Source organism: Polypterus senegalus, chromosome 12 (assembly GCF_016835505.1).
Source record: "Polypterus senegalus isolate Bchr_013 chromosome 12, ASM1683550v1, whole genome shotgun sequence".
Taxonomy (NCBI): Eukaryota; Metazoa; Chordata; class Cladistia; order Polypteriformes; family Polypteridae; genus Polypterus; species Polypterus senegalus.
The window spans coordinates 39,449,701-39,475,849 of record NC_053165.1 but is presented as its reverse complement, the minus strand read 5'-3'; the positions used below and the strand labels follow the sequence as shown (position 1 = coordinate 39,475,849).

Here is a 26,149-nt window from a genome sequence, read left to right as displayed (position 1 = left end):
GCATCGCTCTAAATATGTTGTGAGGATGTTTATTTTGGCGGCGCAATGTTTTATTAGATGGACAGCCTGTTAAAACATTTTGACATCCTTCTGTTATTTATCATGACATCTACCCGCCTTAGTAACTTACAGTGACAGTGAAATAGTGAATTCTTATGTGTAGATAATGGAGCTGTGAGCTTGGTTCAGTGTAAGGGAAATTGAGCTAAATATGAATTTGCTCTGTGTACAATGCCTTACAAGACACAGAGTAGTTCATTCATATGTAGATAATCCTTTGTTTTCCTTGCTTGCATTTTATACTTTTATGGTTAGTAAGATCATTTAACTTACCTGTATATAAAGCATTTGTAGGAGATACAGCAGATGTATGCAACAGTTTCTGCACATACAATAGAATGTGATGACACCTGAAAGCCTGCTTGGAGTTTACAAAAAAAAATCACATAAAGACTCTAAGATTATGAGAAACAAAATTCTCTTACCAGTCAGACGAAACTAAGATTGGACTGTTTGGCATCAACTCTAAGCATCACTTCCGGAGGAAACAACTCATTATTTGTTCAATACCATTTCAATGGCAAAGCATCATGCTGTGGGGTTATTTATAACAGCAGTTATTGGGAGACTAGTCAGGGTTGTGGGAACACTGAACAGAGCAAAGTGAGGAGATAAACTCAATGAAAACCTGCTCCTGAGAGTCAGAACCTCAGACTGGGCTGAAGGTTCACTTTCCAACAGGACAATGACCCTAAACACAAAGTAAAGACAATCCAGGAGAGGCTTAGGCCCAACTCTGGGAATGTTCTTGAATGGCCCAGCCCAGATCCCAGACTTGAATCCACTCATACATCTCTAAACCTGAAAGTAGCTGCTCATTGATGGTCAACATCTAATATGAAAGAGCCTGAGAGGATCTGCAGATAAGAATTACAGAAAACCTCCGAATCTAGGTGCTTGAAGGTTGTAATCACTGCCAAAGGCACTTTAAAGAAAGTACTAAGTAAAGAGTCTGAATACTTTCTGAAGGCACTGAACATTATAGCTTAATATGATTATTGTAGATTTGTATGTTTTGCATTTAAGATACTGTTTCAACATTAAGAAAACAAATACACATTACCAGTATGATACAATAATCAATAACATAAAAACAAAAGCAGACTTACATTTGGTGATAAATACTGCAAATAGGAAGAAAAGACTCCTGAAGTACAGAATGCTGCACATTTTCATTGACGGGCATCTATTTTGTATTAATAAAAGAAGTTGCATTAGATTATCATCTTAACTCCTTTGTAAAATTTTAACTTGGATCTGTTTCGTATAGCACTAATTTGCATAACCTTTTACTTGTACAATATGTAACATTTAGAACCACACTCTTTTTAATGACAAAAGATAAAACATTCCATGCATAATTTAAAGGAACTGGTAAAACACATTTCATGTATACTATGCTTATTTACTGTATGTACACAATGGGTTGCCTTAATTTTCTCAGTCAGACATTTTATGAAAAAATGAGGTTGAAAATGTTTACTAACAGCAGCAATAATCAGTAATGAATTCTTAATCACGTGTCATCTTTATTTTAGGATGACATACATTTGAATATTGATAAGAATACTCAAAACAGTTTTTATTTATATTCAATGATTGAAAATACTAAAACTAGTGAAAAGTACTTTTTGGATTTTTAAAGGCCTTATCCATAATTTATTATGTGAAAGGTGCCAGTTTGTTTCATGCACAGCAACTTTCTGTTGGTTATACTCCAATTAGATATATGTATAAATTTTTATATAAATATGGTTCATCCGAGAGACAATGACAGAAGGCAGCAAAGACATAGGAAGCGATGTCAGAGATCAAGACATGCGACTATTTCATCTAGACGTCAGTGAATGTAACCTATGAATAACACTGATCACTAAATCAAAATGCCGCAAACGACAATATCTACTCTGGACATTGCTAATTTTTCAGTAAGCTTTTCTGAGACTATATACAACATCCAGACATTGCTGTTTTATTGTCCATTAAATCTTCTTCTATTTGGTATTTCTTATACTTTAATAAATGCCACGTTGCTTTTACATTTGTATACTTGGTCTTTATATTTTGAGTGAAAGAAATATTACGGTACTTAGTGTGGAAAGACTGACGCTTTCTTGCCTGCAGGATTAATCATGGCTGAGTGGTTGCTCCTCAATATTTAGAATAAATATGATGTGCTTTTGGTTGAAAAGTGGACCTGTACCCAAAATGATTGAGCTTTTGTATATCACAAGAACACCTGTATGTTTGTTAGTGCTGGGGATAGCAAGTCCCTGTGTAGAGTGCGAAGGGTGACACACATTTGGCATCACTCTTATACTTAATTAAGTGAAGGGGTTCTTCTGTGAAATATTGTGGGTTGACTGGCAAACTGGCATCCCCCAAGGCTTTGTCTGGATAGGATCATAATATGTATGACTGTGTAGTTGTGTCCTATGTGGAATAGTGCAGACTGACTGGCAATTGGCATCACCTGAGACTTTGTCTGGAAAGGATGTCAATGTGCATTCATCGGGGCTGTGGAGTCGGAGTCGAGGAGTCGAGTCAATTTTGGGTACCTGGAGTCGGAGTCGGCAAAAAGTTAACCGACTCCTACTAAATTTAAATGGGAATTAAAAAAGTAAGTTGAAATGTCCCAATTCACAAACAGTCATAATGAACTACTTCTCTGCTGTAAGAATAAAGCCCAATGCATGCAGTGCATAATGTTACCACAAATCGAACGTGTCAAGTAACCATGAAGCATGCTTTTCATTGACTGTATGCGTCACTATACGGGATGTAATGCACAGGCAAGGTGCGGCACCACTTTCCATTGTGTCGTGTTCCACTGTTACAGGGAACTGTGAACTTAGCCTAAAGCCTCCCATACATTTACAGATGCACTGCCGATTTTTCGGCCATTCAACGAGTCATCACGCGTCAAACGCCTGAAAAATCATCTGGTGTGTTCTCAGCTCCGCCGGCTCCCCTTCGCTATGCGCGCAGTGAAGGGGCCGAGCCGAGAACACAGATCTCCCTACCTGTCTTCAGCAGAGGCTCGTTCTGCTGATCAACTGGCCGGTGAGTGACACAATGCACTAAACTTCCGGCTGGCTGACAGGGGAGACAGCCACTGCAGCAGACAGAAGCATCACATTACTTTGGATGGGGGCGGTGGTCGAGATTTTCGGAAAGCTGAATCTGCCCGTCCATGTGGACACCCGCAATATGCGGCTGCCAATCAATTGTGTTTGTCTTTAATCTGGCATTATAGTAGAGTGTTGGCTTCCTAGCCAGTAGTTCTGTGGTGAAATGACATGTATGATGCCTTCCTTTTCTTCAATGGATGTAGAAAATACATTAGCATAGTATATACATACAGAGGAGTCAGAAGATTTAGAAACTGAGGAGTCGGAGCATTTATCTACCGACTCCACAGCCCTGGTATTTATCTCTGTGTTTGTTAATCTTAAAAGTGTGGGAGTAGACCAATCTGATAACATACCTGGTAAGTCTCACAAAGTCTACAATAATACAGGCATTAACATTGGCTCTACTTCATTACATTCTGACATACTGTATATAGAAAGTTATAATATACCTTGAACATATTAGCTATTTTTTTATGCTCACTCTGTTTTTTCTCTTTTACATTTAGAATCTGTGCTGTTGGTTTTTTTTTTAAATCTTGATAGCTTTTTCTCTGTACTCGTAATAAGAGTGTCATGACTTCGAGATTACTCCTCTGTTTTACTTGCTGGTAAAAGATTAGATTCTGTTTCAAATGATAGCCTTTTTATATAGTATATCAGTAGATTAGCAAACGTTCTTCTTTAACTTTTGAAGATTTCAGTAATTAACTTTAACTTTATGAATATTTGTAATGTATGAATGATGTAATTTGTCTCCCTCACATTTGTGTTAAACACCTGCCAAAATGTTGCAACTGATATAGTTGGATTTGCATTTTCAGTAATTAATTCTGATTTTATGCGATATACAGTGCATCCGGAAATTATTCACAGCGCATCACTTTTTTCCACATTTTGTTATGTTACAGCCTTATTCCAAAATGGATTAATTCATTTTTTTCCTCAGAATTCTACACACAACACACCATAAAGACAATGTGAAAAAAGTTTACTTGAGGTTTTTAAAAATTTATTAAAAATAAAAAACACTGAGAAATCACATGTACATAAGTATTCACAGCCTTTGCCATGAAGCTCAAAATTGAGCTCACGTGCATCCTGCTTCCCCTGATCATCCTTGAGATGTTCCTGCAGCTTAACTGGAGACCACCTGTGGTAAATTCAGTTGATTGGACATGATTTGGAAAGGCGCACACCTGTCTATATAAAGGTACCACAGTTGACAGTTCATGTCAGAGCACAAACCAAGCATGAAGTCAAAGGAATTTTCTGTAGACCTCCAAGTCAGGATTGTCTCGAGGCATAAATCTGGGGAAGGTTACAGAAAAATTTCTGCTGCTTTGAAGGTCCCAATGAGCACAGTGGCCTCCATCATCCGTAAGTGGAAGAAGTTCGAAACCACCAGGACTCTTCCTAGAGCTGGCCGGCCATCATAACTGAGAGGGGGAGAAGGGCCTTAGTCAAGGAGGTGACCAAGAACCCAATGGTCACTCTGTCAGATCTCAAGAGGTCCTCTGTGGAGAGAGGAGAACCTTCCAGAAGGACAACCATCTCTGTAGCAATCAACCAATCAGGCCTGTATGGTAGAGTGGCCAGACGGAAGCCACTCCTTAGTAAAAGGGCACATGGCAGCCCGCCTGGAGTTTGCCAAAAGGCACCTGAAGGACTCTCAGACCATGAAAAACAAAATTCTCTGGTCTGATGAGACAAAGATTGAACTCTTTGGTGTGAATGCCAGGTGTCACGTTTGAAGGAAACCAGACATCACCAGGCCAATACCATCCCTACAGTGAAGAATGGTGGTGGCAGCATCATGCTGTGGGGATGTTTTTCAGTGGCAGGAACCTGGAGACTAGTCAGGATAAAGGGAAAGATGACTGCAGCAATGTACAGAGACATCCTGGATGAAAACCTGCTCCAGAGCACTCTTGACCTCAGACTGGGGCGACAGTTCATCTTTCAGCAGGACAACGACCCTAAGCACACAGCCAAGATATCAAAGGAGTGGCTTCACGACAACTCTGTGAATGACCTTGAGTGGCCCAGCCAGAGCCCAGACTTGAATCTGATTGAACATCTCTGGAGAGGATCTTAAAATGGCTGTGTACCGACGCTTCCCATCCAACCTGATAGAGCTTGAGAGGTGCTGCAAAGAGGAATGGGCGAAACTGGCCAAGGATAGGTGTGCCAAGCTTGTGGCATCATATTCAAAAAGACTTGAGGCTGTAATTGCTGGCAAAGATGCATCGACAAAGTATTGAGCAAAGGCTGTGAATACTTATGTACATGTGATTTCTCAGTTTGTTTTTTTTTTATTTTTAATACATTTGCAAAAACCTCAAGTAAACTTTTTTCACGTTGTCATTATGGGGTGTTGTGTGTAGAATTCCGAGGAAAAAAATGAATTTAATCCATTTTGGAATAAGGCTGTAAAATAACAAAATGTGGAAAAAGTGATGATCTTTAAATACTTTCCAGATGCACTGTTTGGCTGCTATAATGTGTCTCCCTCACATGTGCTTTCAATGCCTCTGAAAGTGCTCTGCTAGCATCACTGAATTTGTTTTGAAATCTAAAAAATAAAAAAATGAAAATCTGACATAATGCAAATTTAATGAACATGTCACCCATAGAACTAAATGGTTCAGTTGCCAACAATATGTTGTATCAGTAGAGTCTAGCAATTTAAATTCCAAAAAACGGGTTATGATTTGAGATAACGATTGCATCATGCTTAAAGAAAGAAAGAAAGGGCAAAAGTTTGTTGTGAATAATGAAATTGTCAATTCTTGAATAATTGTGATGTACTTTAAAAAAACAATTAATATTGCTTCGAGTAATGGTAGGGAAATCTCCACGAGTCTGAGAGGTGATGATCTCTCATTAAACCTAGGATTATTGCAGCAGTTTTGGGTAATGCAAAAACAGACAGCCATTGTTAACTGATGAAAAAAATGTGCTATTATTAGCTTATGTGAGTCCATATTAGGAATTGCCACAAAAAATTTTATAAGCTTTTTAACATCTGAATTTGATGCATATATCTTGACAACTGTATTATTTAATTTACTATCACCATAATAAAGAGCCCTTCAGGATCTGATATTGTCTTAAAAGCTTTAAAAATTGGATTATCCTGTGGATCCAAATTTCCACTCCTTATGTCTTCTTATTAAAGTTGGAAAGAAATACTTTTACAATTCAGTTTGTTTTTAATTGAAACGGATACTGGTTATTTGGATATGTCTCTTATAAAAAAGCATATATCTGGGCTTATGGAACAGACATGTAAGAGCACTTTTTTTCCTTTTAACTTGATGATTAAGACTTTAACATTCCAACTCAATAAAATCAATGAACAGTCAATACTCTGTGGCTGTTGCTTCCTCTGTGAATGGAGAAAAATTACATATCTACATAATTCCCGTGAGATTTTACAAATGTGAAATTCAAGCCTCCCCATTAACTATACTGTCCTGCTAACAAAACAGCTGGTGGTGGACATCCAGTGTGATTCTGCTGCCGCATGCATCTAAATTTCCCCTTGGGATTAATAAACTTTATCTAATCTAATCTAACTGCACTTTGGCAATTGCAATAAGGGCACAGAAGTTGATATACACTGTATGCTCTTCCTCCCTTCTCACAAGCCTCTCCCACCCCAATCTTGCCTCTCCAAATGAGGCAAATATCAGACTTTTTATTGTCCTAGGCCTCTGACATGCCAGACCGCCCCCAACAGTGATCAATTGAATGTGGTAATGAATAGTGCATGTTAATTGATGTGACAATGCTTAATAAAACAGTCAATAGACAAAAATACTTAAGTAACAGGTAATGCTGCAAATAACACTTCTGTTACTACTAATGTTCATGCTAATTTTAATAAAATATCAATGATACTAGTGAAATACTAGTGAAAATAATGTCATAAATGTTAATAATAATAAAACACTAAGAATTAATAGAGAGAAAAATAGCTGAGAGGAAGAGTGAAATGTAAAATAAGCAAAATAAAAGTGTTAAAAGAGGAAGAAAATTAGTGATGAATTTACTAATGTTGTTTAATTAAAAGTGGCTCCACAATGTGAATATGACTTTCAAAATAAAAATACTAACCATGTAGTGATATTCTGGCTTGATACCAAAGACGAACTGCAAAATTCTCATGTAGAGACGCTGTATGGATTCAGTCTGTTTTATTAAAAAAAAAATATATATATATACATATATATTTTGTTCCTTGGCTCATTCAAGTAGGGAGAAAAAAACAAAACACTTCTGCTAGCAGTCACCATTTAAGCTATTTCAAAACTAATGTAGCAGTACAGTGCAGATTCAAGACATGCCCATATGAACATTTCTAACATTTTGTAAAGATATTCAGTCTACTCAAAATCTACAAAAAGCTCACATAATTTGAAGTATTAATTTCAAATCAGATGTAATAAAAGTTTACAAATGTCCCTCTCTATTAATAATACAATTTATTTTTTTTAATGTATCAAAATTTATTAAGTGTATCACGTTTGGTCTGTCGAGTTCTTTTTGATTTGTCTTATACAGTATGCTTTATTTGTCGTTGCCAGGTAGGTTGTTGGACATGTATACAGTATCTCATATTCATAGATACATACTATACAAAGTTACAGAGCGAGAAGACGTACCTTAGGTGTAGGGACAATGTCATTTTTGTTGAAGTTTTTTGCCTCAGATCCAGTCAAGATTTCAGACTGAAAATAAGTAACAATGTCATCCACTTTCAGAACAGGGAAAGTTAGTCCTTCTGCCATTACTCTGTAATAGAGTTAAAGTTTTAATTTGATAGTGAAAAATACCTGTAACATATGATTAAAATAAAACACTTAATCATTCAGGGGATTTTAAAATATTATTTGCTATAAATAGCATTATTCAATCAATCACAATTTATTTAAAAATACTGTTACAAAATAAAATTAAATAGTTTAAATGTAATGTTCAATATTACATAGCAAGTTAATGTAGAATTTGAATCAGTTACATTGTGGTTTCATGAAAATCCTTGGACTCCATTATAAACAGGCAAAAAATTGAAAACTCAAATACTTATCAAACAAAAAAACAATGTACACTGCCATGCTACTAGAGATACATCAATGCTTCTTCTGCCGCCAACCAATCAACCAAAAAAACATATAACTGTAAATTACTTCTTGGTAAATAAAACATTTTAAACATTCTGCACATCTTACCAAATTTATATATAAACATACATATATTAGTAGTTGAAAGTTCACAAAGGGAAAAAATGAATCACGCATCTTAAAATATATTTTTTTTTATTCCTAAGCTTTCGATTCTTACCAGGAATCATCATCAGAGGTACATGATTTGACTTACAGGAATCCAGGGCAATACTGTATATAGCAAATAAGGAGGGGAAGGTAGGTGTTTGGGATGGGTGTGGATTGATGAAGTGAGAAGGGTCTAGCTGCAGCCTGCAATACATAGGGCATCAGACGGAACACCCTTCATATCACGGAAGGCCCTCAATGTCAGTTTCGATATGCCAATCATTGTTTTTGTCGGCACTCAAAGGAACGGTTGTCTTTGAATAAATCTTTATGAAAGCTTTTTGAGGAAAGAAGAACAAGACAGAGTTTGAGTTGGAAATCAAGATGGCAGTGAGTTTGTTGCAAGTTTTATTAATATTAGATTATATCATACTTTACTGGTAGGGTATGAATTATACCAGAGTGTATTAAAGATGAATCAACTTTCAGGTGCCGTGCAATACTAAGTGCTCTTAGAAAGTATTAAACAAGCAGATTCATTTGTGTAGCGTATTGCAGCAGGGCTGTTCGGAATACTCAATTCAGAGTAGTAAATCGACAGATTCAGCTGTCGATTTTTTATAATAACTATTATATGTAATTGTCCATTGTTGAGTATAATTGACCATAGCTAAGTGCAACAGATTGTAATCAAATATCTGTGACCGTGATTAAGTACTTATAATTGCCTTGCCCTGTTATTGTCTTGTATATCACGTATATGCTAGTTAATCAGAAGAAAAACCTATCAGTAACCTGGGGCCTCATACATAACGCCTTTGCATAGAATTCGCACAATAACAGGACGTAAGCACAAAAGTGGAAATGTACTTATGCACAAAAAAATCCAGATGCATAAATCAGTGCGTTTGCCAACTTCCACGTTCTTCCGTTACATAAATCCCGGTCAGCGTGAAAAGTAACGCACGTTCACGCACCTGCTGTCCCGCCCCATCTCCTCCCAGAATTACGCCTCTTTGAATATGCAAAACAAAATAAATAGCCCTTAAGATCAGCCTTCTGTGAAAAGACAATGGCAAAAGTACGAGAGAAAATAGAAGAATTTCAGTGAATACCAAGTGGACGCAAGGAAAAATTTACTATTTATTGGTTTAAACAGTGGTATAAACAACAGAAGGAAGTTAATCGAGTGACATAGCGTGTTGGAGAAACTCGAAAGCTCAAGTTCACAAAGTTGCACAGTGCCCGAAATAAAAAAAAAAGTTATCACATATCAAAGTCGCTGTGAAAAGGTGAGTCGTAGCCCAACATCTTAGTGTCATATGAAAGCTTATTAGAGTTCAGAGGAAAAAAAAAAGGCACACAGAGGGGAAAAAAGCACGAAATGTGAACTTTAATCTCGAAATTTCCGCTTTCATCACGTAGTTTATTTTGTCATAAAAGTAGAACATCATAAAGTTCATCTTAAAATCATTTAATTACTAGTTTCTCAAATCCCATCGTAACTAAAGTAGCACATTAAATGCTTTGTTTTGTATTTGACCTTCTATGTGGGTGAATCACTATGTGCTTCCAGGCTTTCTCTTCCTCCAACAGGACACAGAATCCATTACATTCGTAACATTACAGCTCTCTGAATAATTAAAATACTGAGAAGTATACGTGATATCATTTTCATGATGATAGGAGTTAAAGCATGTTATTAAACATGGGAACACAGTGATTGTTCATGTCTCCCGCAAGATGCTTGCTGCGCCATGCTCGACCTTCGATGAAATACTTTATTACAGAAGTACTGTCTTTTTCAAACATACTAACCCCCAATTCCTGTCCTTACTTTTCTCTCTCCATAAGCCCAATCGCCACACAATCAGCTCTGTAATAGATGTTAAGCCATCTGTAAGCTTAGGACACCAATTCTTAAAAACTTTTACGGACCATTGAATTATCTTTGTAAAGTTTAATTATTCTATCCATCTATCCTTCCAGTGTCGCGCCAGCCACAGCAAGAATACAGTGCGAGGCAGGAACAATCCATGAACGAAGTTCCAGCTTCTGGCTAGCGCTGCGGCACCATGTAGTTAAAGATAAAGTTTTATTTATACTAATAAAAGGCAAAGCCCTCACTCACTCATCACTAATTCTCCAACTTCCCGTGTAGGTGGAAAGCTGAAATTTGGCAGGCTCATTCCTTACAGCTTACTTACAAAAGTTAAGCAGGTTTCATTTCGAAATTCTACACGTAACGGTTGACAACGTCCGCCATGTTGAACTTTCTTATTTATGGACCCATCTTCACGAAATTTGGTAGGCGGCTTCCCTGCGCTAACCGAAACCGATGTACGTACTTATTTCGATGGTATGACGCCACTGTCAGCCACAATATTGAACTTTCCAAAGTCACTAATTTTCCAACTTCCCGTGTAGGTAGAAGGCTGACCCAATCTTCACGAAATTTGGTGGGCGGCTTCCCTGCACTAACCGAAACCAATGTACGTACTTATTTCGGTGGTATTACGCCACTGTCAGCCGCCATATTGAACTTTCCAACATCACTAATTCTCCAACTTCCCGTGTAGGTAGAAGGCTGAAATTTGGCAGACTCATTCCTTACAGCTTGCTTACAAAAGTTAAGCAGGTTTCATTTCAAAATTCTATGTGTAACGGTCAATAACGGTCGACAACGTCCGCCATGTTGAACTTTATTAGTGTAGGTTGGAAATTTGGTACTTATTTCGGTGGTATGATGCCACTGTCGGCCGCCATATTGAACTTTTCAAACGGTCTTTTTTTTACCTATGGGCCTATCTTCAAGAAATTTGGTACACGTTGTTGGCTGCCTGCCTATATAAGGCTGTCCGTCGCTCCAGTCTCTACATTCCCTTCCTTGCTTCGCCACGGGATTCACATCTCCCTGCTGATAACTACAGCCTTTATATTTAATCCACAGCTTCTCCGCTGTTTTATTGTTCATTTATTACGATTATAGTTATTGTGTAGGTATTTTAGACTTACTTTACATTGTTCAGGTACACATTTCCTTTATCATTCCAACAGTACCCTATTAACATGTCTATCGAGGTGATCACCATCGATCAAAGAACTGTCACTTACCGAGTGGTTTCCATGCCCGGAGATGGCACCTACCTTTTCCATTCTCTTTGTTACATATTACACGGCCATATCAGGCTATCCGGATATCCGGAGGAACATTGTGTCTTATGTATTGAATGACTGGGACAGGTTCAAGGAGTGGACTGATGACGGTACAGGAGATAATTATTCTACACAGGAGCACTAGAAGAGTGAAATGCTTAAGCCCTTCACCTATGCATTTGCACATGAGTTGATGGCTGCTGGTGAATTGTTCGGTTGTCACTTTCAAGTGTACCAAAATGGCCAAATATTTTACACCTTTTGACAACCGCCAATGCCTCTTAAACATCTTAGATTGACAGGTGACGATTTCAGTATTGGACACTTTGATGTTTATGAATGTTTAAACTCTCAAAAGCTGGATGTAAAGTTATCGATGAAACCGGTTGTAGACTTATAACGCTTGACAGATGCCGAATGTCTCTTCAACGCAAGTCCTACAAATACTGTCGTAATTGAAACAAACCATGAAACTCAAACCGATTATGACAGCAGCAATCCAAGCTGTGAGATTTGAAACAAGATTACTGTTCACATGGCTAACTGTACGTTGCATGCTTAAGAGTAAGCTCAGCGCACAGCTTGTCATATTACAACCGAGGGCGGACTCACAATGTGGTATGCAAAGAGATACTTAACAAATAATTATTGGTATATTTTCCCTCAGTTTAAAAAGGTTTAATTTTCTTCTTAATAAAAATTTTAAGGCAGCATTTCACCGCTGCGAAGCACAGGTATTTTGCTAGTCTGTATAATATAATAAACATATTGTGCTCCATTTCATCTTAAAAATGATATCGTCATCATATGTAGATACACGCTTTATAAAGTGGCATAGGTTGTGCAATATTAGAACTGCATCGCAAGTTTACAGTGAGGCGATTGTACTTGTAAGTACAGACAGTTCTACAAGGAGCACTTGATGTACTGATGGAGTGCGTTTAGAGTTCTTGTGATGAAACTGTTTCTGAACCGCGAGGTCAGTACAGAAAGGACACTGAAGCGTTTTTCAGATGACAGCAGTTCAAATAGCGAATTGCTGAGGCAGTGTGTGCTTGATGCTGTATACCGATAATTCTCTTTCTGATCAGCTACTGTACAGCTGTGATTCCACACTCAGATATAGTGATATAAATACTCCGAGTGGTGCAGTGAGAGTAATATGATCTGATGTGGCAACCCCTAACGCGAGCAGCTGAAAGAAGAAGAAGGTGCAGTGAGAGTAACAACGCTAAAGCAGTTATGGCATTTGGAATAGTTTGACCATTCTGTGGACCATTATACTGTTACTGGTTAATTACAATCAGATGCATTAAACTAATAAGCAATATGCGGTTAATTTCAGTATATTTATAAAGCCACGTCAGGGATGTGGATCTGAAAAAGAAAGATAAACCACACAGGAACAGTAGCACTGCTTTGACACTGGGTGCCATGAGTCTGCAAAACCGAGCGCAGAACTTTGCGTACGACAGGGTATGAGCTACCGTGGAAATGTGCGTGGCTTTAACCTCATGAATACAGGGAGTACAGTAAAAAGCAAGATAAATCAATCGATCTAAGCATTCCTATGACATGCTGTGGTCATATTGGTGGGTTTATTTCATAAGCCAATTTGACTGTACTTTGAGTAAAAGTGTAGTTAATGTGTTGATATTCCTAATAAAATACTTCACACTCTGTATTGTTTTCTTTTTCACAAAAAAAAAAAGTCTTCATTGATCAAAACCATCCTGACTGCTTGTGACCGACTTGTTTGGGACAGAACTTAAGCCAAGAATTCTGGATATGGACGAGGATGAAGGAACACACATTCATCCATCCATTATCCAACCTCCCATATCCTAACTACAGGGTCGCGGGGGTCTGCTGGAGCCGATCCCAGCCAACACAGGGTGCAAGGCAGGAAACAAACCCTGGGCAGGGCACCAGCCCACCTCAGGGCACACACACACACCAGGCACACACTAGGGAGAATTTAGGATTGCCAATGCACCTAACCTGCATTTCTTTGGACTGTGGGAGGAAACCAGAGCACCTGGAGGAAACCCACGCAGATACGGGGAAAACATGCAAACTCCACGCAGGGAGGACCCGGGAAGTGAACCCAGGTCTCCTTACTGCGAGGCAGCAGTGCTACCACTGCACCACCATCTATTTATTCATCCTTTTCATGTCCATAACAGTCTGAGTGTTGTATGTGATAACTCATTTTATAACTAACTACACTCACTCAGACTTCTTACTAAATTTTAACTTAGTACATAACTTTGCTCCACTTCATCTCCATGATGCATACTGGCACAGCAGTTAAGTCTTATACTTCAGATCATCTTGGCACATCTAAATAATGTAAAAACTGCTCTTAAAGAAGTATGTTTTTAGACAATAGCTTAACATTCAACATGGTTGTGCCAACAGAACTGGATTTTGGACTTCATAGCGAACAGACCATGGCTTTACAGATTGCCAGCTCCATCCGAACACCACACCAGCTCCATCATTAAAAATGCTACTGACATCACAGTCATAGGCCTGATCACCGCCAATGATTAAATTGTTTGCAAACAAGAAGTCTATCTGCTTGACTCAGCGGTCCTAGGGCAATCTGACTTTTAATGTCCAAAGATTAAGGAGCAGGTCATACACTTCAGAGAACGGATTAAGCTGTGGTTTGTTTTTGTGGGGTGCTGCGGAAATGGTGAGCTTGTTTAAATTTCGTACAGTAACAATCACTGATGAATTGATGAGGGAACAACACGGTTTGTCTATTGCCAAGTTCACCAATGCCTTCCTGAGATGACTCACAGGTGCTGTCTGGAGTCCATCTTCTCTGGCTGCATCACATCCTGGTCATCCACGTCACTGCAGAGGGTGGTGAAAGCCACAAAATATTACTGGCACCCAATTGCATTCTATCCAGGGTATCTAAAAGACATTCTGCTAAGATTATTACATACTCAGCCATTCTGCACAGCTATTTTCTTGCTCCTGCCTTCTGGCAAATAGTAAAGAACCAGTGGCCCTCAGTATGGCGTCAGAGAAAGTGTTTTAGTTGTGGAGTTACTGAACAGGCAATCGTAATAACAAAAATTGTAAGAAAAAGACTATGTAGAAATATTTGAAATATAACTGAATATATATATATCTATACTGTATTGCATTCTATGTATATTTTGTGTTTTATTATACTGTCACTGTTCTGGAGTGATATGTAAGTAACAATATAAATCTACTGTATGCACAAGACAATAAATACTGTATGTTTAATGAAGAAATCACCTTGGGATGTTTACCTGCTGAATCCCCACTGCAACTGACACTATTTATTATTACAGCTTATTTATTAAACAGTTTGTTTTGATGTTGATCGAAGTTGGGACTTTGCAAATTGCTTAAATGTTGCACAGAAAAGGTTTAAGAACAATCATGAGTGTCTCAAACTCAAGTTATTCAAAAATGTAAAATTTCTTGGCTGTCACATACCGTTCAATTCATATGGACATGACATACAGTATTTCACACATACAGCTTTTAGTAATGAAAACGTTGATGGATCAAAGCAATAAATAAATGACTGACTGTTTCCTAAAATGTTTCCCACTCAATTTTAAAACCAATTTTATATGTAGCACTGTTTTTGCAAGCCTTTTAAAAATTAATTAACCTAATACTGTTTCACATTATTATAATTTGCTAGTGGGAACATGAAATACATTTATAGATTGAAAATCTCTAGGTATGAGTTTCATGAGGTACATTCTGTTTGAAACACTAAATGATTTGTTACTTTTACTATAATGTAACGGTTCAGGAAAAAACATAATGAACAACCATTAAAAATTGTAAAAAAAAAATTACATTTTTAAAAATACTTTATATCGGTAAAGTGCTTAGAATGGTTGTATAGCATAAGTATGAGACTGGAAGTAATGTATGTTTGTCCAAATAGAAACGAGCGTGTCAATACTGTCTCGCTGAGGGTATGATGTGAGTGACGTTGGAAAAGGGCGTTACAATAATCGCGTCATTACATGGAGTGCGCTGTCAAGGGTGTTCCGTGACTGACGGTATGGGCGTTCCATGATATGGAGGGCGTTCCGTGTCTGACGTCAGAGGTATTGCAGTCTGCAACTTCACTCTGATGGTTGAAGTGGGGTTCAGATGCTGTTGGTTATAATATCTTATTTATTATTTGCATGTTCTTTTCAAGCCTGCATATGCTGGGTTCATGTCCAAATGTCTGTTAATGGCATTTTCATTAGATAGCCAAGATTCAGCAACCTTTCTGGCACTTTTAGTAATAGCCTTGAACTTTACTTGTACCAAAGTGAGGTCAGGTTGAGGAGCATGCGCTCTTACAGTGCATTGCCACACCCACCACATAATGAAACGGCTCGAGATCCTGGTTGGCAAGCCCCCAGGCAGACACACCGTCCAGTCTCACCCTCTGGAAAGGGCCAGGATTGGGTGGATTGCTCTCCCAATGTATCTACTGACTTCACAGGAACAGTTACCAGAGACATACTGTAAGTAAACTCTCTCTGCAGACAGAAAGACAATTGATGTATGTACCCAAGAGGTCACTAAAGGCCTGGATCGTGGTTTTTATCCAGGACACTCACAAGCCAAGACACTCACAATCCTCGCTCAGTCTCTTGAAAGCCCTGACCACAGCCTCCATTGACACCGCAAACATCACAGCATAGTCAGCAAAGTCAAAATCAGCAAATCTTTCTTCACCAACAGATGCCCCATGATCGCTGGACACCACAACCCAGCCCTACACCCAGTCCATGCAAGCATTAAACATAGTAGGCACAAGAAAACACCCTTGATGACCTCCCGGAATCAACTGGGAAAAACGCAGAGGTTCTACCTCCACTCTGCACCACACTCACAGTATCAGTGTACAGGTCAGCCATGATATTCAGCAACTTTGAAATGATTCCGGATAGTCTCAGGATGTCCCACAGGGCACCTTGATTAACCGAGTTGAAAACTTTACGAAAATCGACAAAGGCTGCAAATGTACAGACTGCATCTCTGTTGTTAGTCATTAGCACTAAAACATAAGTAACATGATAATTATAATTTGTTACTAACCCTCACCTATTCTGTTTCTCTTCTTCGTACTCAAATGTGGAACTTGGTGCCAAGGCCCACCTGCCAAATTGTTTTGCCTGACTAAGGTAAAGTCATCCCTGATGGAGGATCGCAGGAATCGTGGGGTAGAGGGGTCCTTTCATCGGATTGGCTGGCCCAGCGCTGTGAAACGGCCAATAGGGGGAGGCAGTTTGATGAATGAGGTCTCCAGGACTCTAAACAAATCCAAATCATATTATGTGATATCATCTAATGTTAAATTCGGCTCTGTACTTCTAAAATTTTTGTACTGTATTGAGGATTTGTTCTGTTCTGTGTATTGCATTGTATTGACCCCCTTCTTTTTGACACCCACTGCACGCCCAACCTACCTGGACAGGGGTCTCTCTTTGAACTGCCTTTCCCAAGGTTTCTTCCATTTTTTCCCTACAAGGGTTTTTTTGTGAGTTTTTTCTTGTCTTCTTAGAGAGTCAAGGCTGGGGGCTGTCAAGAGGCAGGGCCTGTTAAAGCCTGTTAAAGCATTGCTGCACTTCTTGTGTGATTTTGGGCTATACAAAAAATAAATTGTATTGTATTGTATTGACATTTGCTCTCCATAAGAACCCGCAGTACCAGGATGCAGTTAATGGTAGGCTTCTTATAAGTAAAACCAGAATGTTCCGGTTGCTGGTAAGTGAGCAAGTGATCATGGATCCTATTGAGGATGACCCTAGCAAGGACATTACCCGGCACCAAGTGCAGCGTTATCCCCATATAGTTGCTGCAATCCATGCAATCACCCATTCTCTTTCCAGATAGGGACGACAAGTCCCATTTTCCAGTCAGTGGGGATGCACATTTAGTATTAGCCATGCATTTTACTTGCAGATTCCCATTGAAATGTGTGCCCAGTTGAAGTTGAATGTGTGTAAATCAGAGATCATAGATTCTTGCTTCTGACTGCACTGCAATGTTCCTGTACACGTGTGGCAAGTGGTATTGATGTTTGTCCCATGTATGCGCTGGACATGAATCGCGCAGTATGCTGTAAACCGTGTTCCAGATCTCTGTTGCCAATTTCTTGCTGCTAGCATTAAAAAGGACTGTGTGCAGTGTGTTTGGAGGCTTGTGCGCTACTATTCTTGACGCAGAGTGTCGCGGGCAATAAACTACCACGTAGGAGCAGAACTACAAGAAACTTCAAATCTCGATCACAATCTAGGTAAATAAGATGGTCGAGCTCGTTAGGCCGAATGCCCTGTTCTCGTCGCAATTCTGTTATAAAGCTCTAGTATGTACTACTCAGATCCAATGGCAAATCTGGCATTCCCGCGTCTGCTGCTCTGGACAGGATGAATTATGATTTTCAAAGTGTTATATCACGTTTGACCACTGTTATTTCGACAAGAGAGACTGTTGTGGAAATAAAAGTGGATTCAACCCTCGACAACATGATTTAGCTATATAATCACTGCAATTCACACTGTGCAAGGGTGCAGACCTTTAAATATCTGGGAGTGCAGCTGGATGACAAATTGGACTGGACTGCCAATACTGATGCTCTATGTAAGAAAGCTCAGAGCAGACTTTACTTTCTGAGAAGGTTGGCATCCTTCAACATCTGCAGTAAGATGCTGCAGATGTTCTACCAGACGGTTGTGGCGAGTGCCCTCTATGCGGTGGTGTGCTGGAGTGGCAGCATAAAGATGAAAGACGCCTCACGCCTGGACAAACTTGTTAAGAAGGCAGGCTCCATTGTAGGATTAAAGTTGGACAGTTTAACATCTGTGGCAGAGCGACGGGCATTAAGCAAACTCCTGTCAATCATGAAGAATCCACTGCATCCACTTAACAGTGTCATCTCCAGACAGAGGAGTAGCTTCAGTGACAGACTTTTGTCACCGTCCTGCTCCACTGACAGACTGAGGAGATCGTTAATCCCCCACACTATGCGACTCTTCAATTCCACCCGGGGGAGTAAATGCTAACATTAATTTTATTTTAATTTTTTTTCATTTTTATTACTATTTAATTTAATATTGTTTCTTTGTATCAGTATACTGCTGCTGGATTATGTGAATTTCCCCTTGGAATTAATAAAGTATCTATCTATCTGTCTATCAACAGGTGCAGATGTGGAAGTCTGCCCAGTTTGCTGGATTATGTGAATTTCCCCTTGGGATTAACAAAGTATCTATCTATCTATCTATCTAATTTAAGAAACGTTCCTGCACTGTACCGGAAAAATTTAACCTGCAATTTGACGAAAGAATCCCTGGCTGCGGTCGAGTACTTTTCAAAAGTTTCTCGAGGCGATTTTGGCTTGTCAATGAATTTTTTGAGCCGGACAAACTTCACATGCACGCCAAATGTGTTAATAGTCATTCTCCGAAATATAGATCCAGTTCATTAACACAAATCACATATATGTTTTAAAACATTGCATCTTCCTAATAACACATATCTGTGAAAATACAGTACGTTAACTTGAATAGGCGTGGATGAGGGGCGTAAACACTGAAAAGCAAAACTGGCATATTCAAGAAGAAAAATCCAATACCATGTACGCATAGCTCTTTCCTCATCCCAAAGCTGCAAAGAAAATACGATTTACCTGCAAAACTTCTTCTACTCCCACTTCTGATTTTGTCAGTTTACTGTATAACGGCAGTGGCAGCCTCTTTTGAAAGCAAACGCAGCTGATACGTAACTGCCTGTAACCTCTTGATTAAAGCAAACAGGAAGCGAGTAGTTTGATTTTGGCGCCCCCACTTAGTTCCGCCGGATGTCAAGCCCGAAGTCACGCCGTCGGGAAACAAATTACCTGTAACTGCGGTAACACTGAATCAGTTGCTGTAGCTTAACGGTTGAGCATCTCAGAAGCAGTATGATAATAATTTATTTGTTTACATTTTACCGGTCAAAAATGTCATGTGATTTCTTCCTATGTGAAGTCGTTTTTGTTACCTTACTGTCATCAAGGGCCCTCGCTATTAAGTATCAATGAATTATGATTGAACGTTGCTTATACATTGAAATGTAAAGAGAACTCGAGCCAGTTTATTCAATAATGCAAATTATTTCTTCTTAGTAATACATAGTAGGGAAACTAAAAATAGGGAAAACGTAAATTTCAGGTTTTGAGATATACCTTATATACGATCCTGCACTGATCTACGTTGTAAAATGAGCTTAAAGTGGACGAGGGCACATTTGGTCTTGACCAGACCGATTTTGACTTGCCATTCTCACAAGGGCTGTTAGTCCCAGTTTTCAGGAAAATTACGCGTGTACTTACTTATTTTAAACGAGATGTCACCGCAGTTGCTCCTTTTTATTGCTTTTGGTTGAAACTAAGCAAATCATAATGCAAATCTTCCAAGTCCTTTGTTTTTTTTCCCCACGGATAATTTAGCATTACATGTTTCTTAAGTATTGTTATTGGAAAATATTTATCTTGCTACATCAAGTTTTATTCCAGCCAGTTTCACAGTCAGTGAATTATTTTAACTGACTGATCCCCTTTCTGTAATTAGCTGGGGCCATTTTTATCTCGTTTACTGCTTGTCAGAAAATTGCAGCAGAGTAAATCAGACAAGGAAATTAATATTAGAAAGTTTTGGAATTTTTTAAGAGGGCACCATTACCTTGGAAAACGTTAATAGTAGTCATTTTAAATTGGAATAATTAATTGAATGCATTGAAATTAGTAAAAATTCATCACCTGCCAAATATGTAATTTATAATTAGCTTTTAAAACATTTGAAGAGTATGGTTCTAGTAGCCATATTTATTAAACACACTATGGAAATGTGGTAAAATATCTAATTTATGCAAGCATAATTCCTTTTGTTAAGTAGGGGAAAGACTTTTCCTTTTTATTCCTACAGTCTAGTTGTTCTGATTTCTAACATTTGCAAGCTAATAGAAAGAATAGTGGTGTACAGATTGCATTATCTATTAGAAATTAATCATTTTCTTGCCTGTTTTAGAGTGGCTTTAGAATTGAAAGGTCTACTTTGTATCACTTTCTGAGTTTAAAGAATGCAGTTTTTTTTTTCAACGAGGAAGTTCTATATATGATATGGAAAGCCATATGTATAAATGGGTAGTCATCCAAAATCACACATGCAAAAATGGCAATTCACAAGAAATTATGATTAGTCCAATCCTTTTTAACAAAATTATATAATGATATATTTCAAGCAGTTCCATGTAATATGAGAAAGTCTTTAAATACAGATGATGGTGCAGTGTGGAGGAATGGAAGTATGTTAAGTTTGTATTTATTTGTCGTTGACGAAATTGGATGTGATACAATTATTGACCTCGAGAATATGTGCAGGGTTTTTTCAGCATTTACTTCTTCAGCACTGCTGGAGGAATTTAGACGAATCTATATTTACAGTATGTAATGGAAAGTTGACTGACTGTTTGACTCATTGAATTACTCATTACAAAAAAAAACACTCTTTTACATTTAGTTAAATAGCTGAAAGTTAGTTTGATGGTGGTTTGGTGGGATATGGTTGTCCACCTTAGATTGTAAATCTCACTTATATACAGTACATAGTTCAAACAATGGGGTGGGTGACAGGTGCCCTTAGTGGTGAAATATGTTCAATAATGTGGAGGACTGAGGTGCCACCTTGGAATTTAGACCTAGATGTGCTGCTAAACTCTGGTTCGCAAAGTGGAAACAGTGAAGTGCTGGTACAGCATTCTTGCCCAGTTCAAGCCCTGGGTACAGCACAAGGCAGCAGTGACGGAATGCTTTGATCAGTTTAAATGCTTGCACAGCATAGCAAAGCGGTCCCCCCCCCCACCCATGGACAGAACACAGAGGAGGTGGACATGGTATGTAGTTCACCATCTTATTTCTTTTCATCTGTTCTTTTCTGTACAATGCTTAAAACGTTCAATTCATTGTATGCAACACATAAATGTGCAGCCTATAAACATCAGTGCTGTATGTAATAAGTAAATCAGTATTTAGCGTATCATGCCTTTGATCTAAACCCTCCAAAGCTTTGTAACAATACAAGTTTTACATTTAAATCTGATTAACACTCTCATTTTTACAAGATGTGCTATAGGTGAAATTATATTTTACCCAAATTCCCATTATTCTTAATCATTGCCCATTTTGATTCAAAACAATAGTTTCTAGTAAAATTGAATTTTGCAGTGACCATCAAGAAAAAACAAGGTCAGTCACTAAAAAAAATACAATTGATCAACGGCACAAGTGTTTTACTCATGGACAATTGTATCTAGCAACAGCATATTCTAAAGTAAGGAGCTCCAATGAACTAATAATATTTAGCCCCTAGTAAAAATTGTTAACAGAAAAGTTTGTTACATAGTACTTCTGATACATCCGATTAAGTGACACCACCACTGTCTTAGCAGCACTCACAGAATTTCAAAAGATCTCTGGTCTCAGAATTAATCTGAATAAAAGTGTACTCTTTCCAGTGAATTCTCAAGCATATAATATTAGATTAGACACCCTACCTTTTATCATTGCAGAACAGTTTAAATACCTCGGGGTAAACATCACAAGTAAACATAAAGCTCTATATCAACAAAATTTTGCCGTCTGCATGGAAAAAATTAAACAAGACTTGCATGGATGGTCAACCCTTCATGTCACACTAGCTGGAAGAATTAACACTGTTAAGATGAATATTCTTCCTAAGCTCCTTTTTTATTTCAAAACATCCCAATATACATTAATAAATCATTCATTAGGCAATTAGATTCAACAATAACTTCATTTATTTGGAATTCAAAACATCCACGCATCAAAAGAGCGACCCTACAAAGACAAAAGGCAGAAGGTAGCATGGCTCTATCTAACTTCCAGTTTTATTACTGGGCGGCAAATATACAGGCGATAAGAACCTGGACACAAATAGAAGAACATACACAGGCTTGGACCACAATAGAAGTAAAATCCTGCAGTACTTCTTTAGATACCCTGCTTTGTGCTCCAATAAACACACGCTATCGGCAATACACTAATAACCCAATTGTGCTCCACTCACTTAGAATCTGGAACCAATGTAGAAAGCATTTTAAGACGGAGAAGCTTCTATCTGTGGCACCTCTGCAAGAGAACCACCTCTTTCAACCTTCACAAACATATGCAGTTTTAATATCTGGAAAAAATTTGGAATTAACCTGCTTAGAGATCTTTATATAGACAACGTCTTTGCATCCTATGAACAATTACATTCCAAATTTAACATTCCAGCTACACATTTCTTTCACTATCTTCAAATCAGAAACTTTGTTAAACAAAACCTTCCAGATTTTCCTTATCTTGCACTCTCATCCATGCTGGAAAAAATATTGCTCAATCTCAAGGATTTAGACTCCATCTCTGCAATATATAAAATATATTTTACAATCGTCCCTTTCAAAGATCCAAGAGGACACTGGGAAAAAGATCTCTCAATTAATATATCAGAAAAGGAGTGGAAAGTAGCAATGCAGAGAATTCACTCGAGCTCCATATGCGCAAAGCATACAATTATACAACTCAAAATTATATATCGAGCACATCTGTCTCGACTAAAACTCTCCAAAATGTTTCCAGGGCATGATCCAACCTGCGAACGTTGCAACCAAGTCCCAGCCTCACTGGGTCACATGTTCTGGGCCTGCACCAAATTAACATTATTCTGGACAAAAATTTTTAATTACCTTTCAGATAGCCTTGGACTCACAATCCCTCCTAACCCATTAACACCTGTGTTTGGGGTTCTTCCAGAGGGGCTTAAAGTGGAGAAGGACAAACAAATTGTGATTGCATTCACTACACTGTTGGCATGCAGACTCATTCTGATAAACTGGAAGAACCCAAACTCTCCTCTTTTAAGTCAGTGGGAAACCGATGCGTTATATTATTTGAAGTTGGAAAAAATCAAATACTCAGTTAGAGGATCCGTACAGACTTTTTTCAAAACATGGCAGGATCAAATCAGTAATATTTTAAAGTTAGTTCATAAAGCACAGAGAATTTATTAATTTAGGTATGTTTACAAGCCTTACATTTAACGCCATTTGCCTTGCTCTCTCTCAGGGGTGGGGATCGATCTGTTCTTAACTTAATTTTTCTTTTTGTAAAAACTTGATTGCTTTGTATGGACTGTAATCTATACTAATAAAAGGCAAAGCCCTCACTCACTCACTCACTCACTCACTCACTCACTCACTGACTCATCACTAATTCTCCAGCTTCCTGTGTAGGTTGAAGGCTGAAATTTGGCAGGTTCATTCCTCACAGCTTACTTACAAAAGTTGGGCAGGTTTCATTTCGAAATTCTACGCATAATGGTCATAACTGGAAGCTATTTTTCTGCATATACTGTAATGGAGTTGAGCTGGATGGCCGTGGGGGGCGAAGTTTCGTGTGACATCATCACGCCTCCCACGTAATCATGTGAACTAACTATCAACGCAGTACGTATAAAACTAGGAAGAGCTCAAAAAAGCGCTGAAGAAAACATGCATTATATAATTGAGAAGGCAGCGAAACAATAAGAAGCGAGCGACTGACATATACAACCATATTCATGAGTGCTGCTACTTTGGAAACAAAGTACGGTGTAACCCAAAAGTTTAAATTAAGTTCATAGACAGGCTGTCACTAAATATTCACGTGTGAAGGACTGTGCTTATGCAGATGAAGATGAGATGGTCAGGGTGGTGTTTGGCACAAACTCAGCGAAACTGTGAGAGAAACTTTTAAGTGCCAGGTCTTAGCTAACATTACATACAGCCGTGGACATCACACGAGATGGCACCAGCACAGCTGGGAACCTTCGATGCATGAACACCAAGCGGCTCACGTGAACTGACGCAGTGTACAGACAAAAGCAACAGTTCCAAAGAGTGCTGAACAAAAACCAAATTACACAATTGTGAAGGCAGCAAAAAAATATAAAGCATCTGATACATACAAGCGTATTCATAAGTGCAGCTACTGCGGAAACAAAGCACACGGTGGAAAAAGTCAATGTCAATAACACTCACAAAACAATTACTGTATATTGACAATCATGTTACGTTATTTTTAAAATCTTCCCTTTTCTTTTTCATAACTTCTTTAACACACTACTATATATATATATATATATATATACCCCGATCTACATACTCTCAAATAGACAAGCCACACGCCATGGTGCAATTGTAGAGGCTTCGCCTCTAACGCCGACATCCGAGGTTCGATTCCTGAGAGGGGATGCACAGAGTATGTACGCGCGCTTCCCGATTCATTTTACCCTCGCATCTCCTTGGTTTGGGACGTATGAAAAAATATGCGGTTAACGCAGAATCATATTACGGTATTTTTAAAATGTTTACTTTTCTTAGCACAGTACAGCTGAGAAGCTTCGATGCATGTGCTCCATAACACGTTCAAAAAAATAACGCATTTAATTACACTTTCAATTCCAAGCAAAGGGGAACTTTTGTCAATTTTTGGAAATGCATGATTTCCTGGTACATCAATTACACTGATGCACACATCACAGCTACAAAAATGTTAGAGTCGGAATAAAGCGATCTTACGACTGATCATTTCGACTTCCCGAGCGTAAGCCTTGATAAAAGCATGGTTTTGTGCACACTGAAAAGCAAGCAAAATTAGATGCATTACAGAAAGCTGACTTTGTGGCTCTTACTGGGGATCATTGGACTTCCGTGACCGTTAGTAATTCTAATTACATCTAATTACAAAATGTTCAATGATCACACTGTTTTAGCCTAATGTACAAAATAATTTTGGCTAAGGATACTCAGAGTTTAAAGGTTAAGTTGGTCAAATTACCTTTTATGTTTCTGACTTATTTTTTTAAGAACAAAAACTGCACTTTATGTTGAAATTTTGGTTATTATTATTTAAAGACAATACCATTCTGAAAATGTACTTAAAGTACTTAAACTACCACTTTATTTTTAAGTCTGCCCAATTTTAACCAGGGATGATATTTTTGTTTCTGTTTTGAATTCAAATGCAGTTTAAATGCATTTTTTTCAGAAATTAAAAGAGCTTGAGTTTACAATATTCATGTCCATGTCTATTATTTGATTCTGTCGCCCACTAAAACCCTTTTAAATTAAAAAAAAAACAATTGCGATTGGGGCAAATTTACGTGTGCGATTACATACGATTAATCAAGATTAATTCTTACACAGCCTGTAATTAATTGGATTAATTTTTTTAATCGAGTTCCACCCCTAATATATATATGTAGATATATATATGTAGATTTGTATATATATGTGTATATACAGTATATATGTAGATATGTATATGTGTATATATATGTATTTATATGTGTGTGTGTGTATATATATATGTGTATATATATATATATATATGTACAGTGGTGTGAAAAACTATTTGCCCCCTTCCTGATTTCT

General features: G+C 38.1%; 1 protein-coding gene across 1 annotated transcript in view; it reads right to left on the bottom strand.

The window, feature by feature from the left end:
- nuf2 (UF2 component of NDC80 kinetochore complex) overlaps positions 1–19,472 on the bottom strand; it is a 63,937-nt gene extending 44,465 nt beyond the window's left edge. Inside the window, exons 1-4 of the mRNA XM_039770914.1 lie at positions 19,326–19,472; positions 7,862–7,991; positions 7,314–7,388; positions 1,170–1,246 (exon numbers count right to left, since the gene is read on the bottom strand). Coding sequence (XP_039626848.1) covers positions 1,170–1,246; positions 7,314–7,388; positions 7,862–7,987 — 278 coding nt within the window. The 5' untranslated portion in view covers positions 7,988–7,991; positions 19,326–19,472. The remainder of the gene's footprint in view (positions 1–1,169; positions 1,247–7,313; positions 7,389–7,861; positions 7,992–19,325) is intronic.
- Between the last annotated feature and the right edge of the window lie 6,677 nt (positions 19,473–26,149).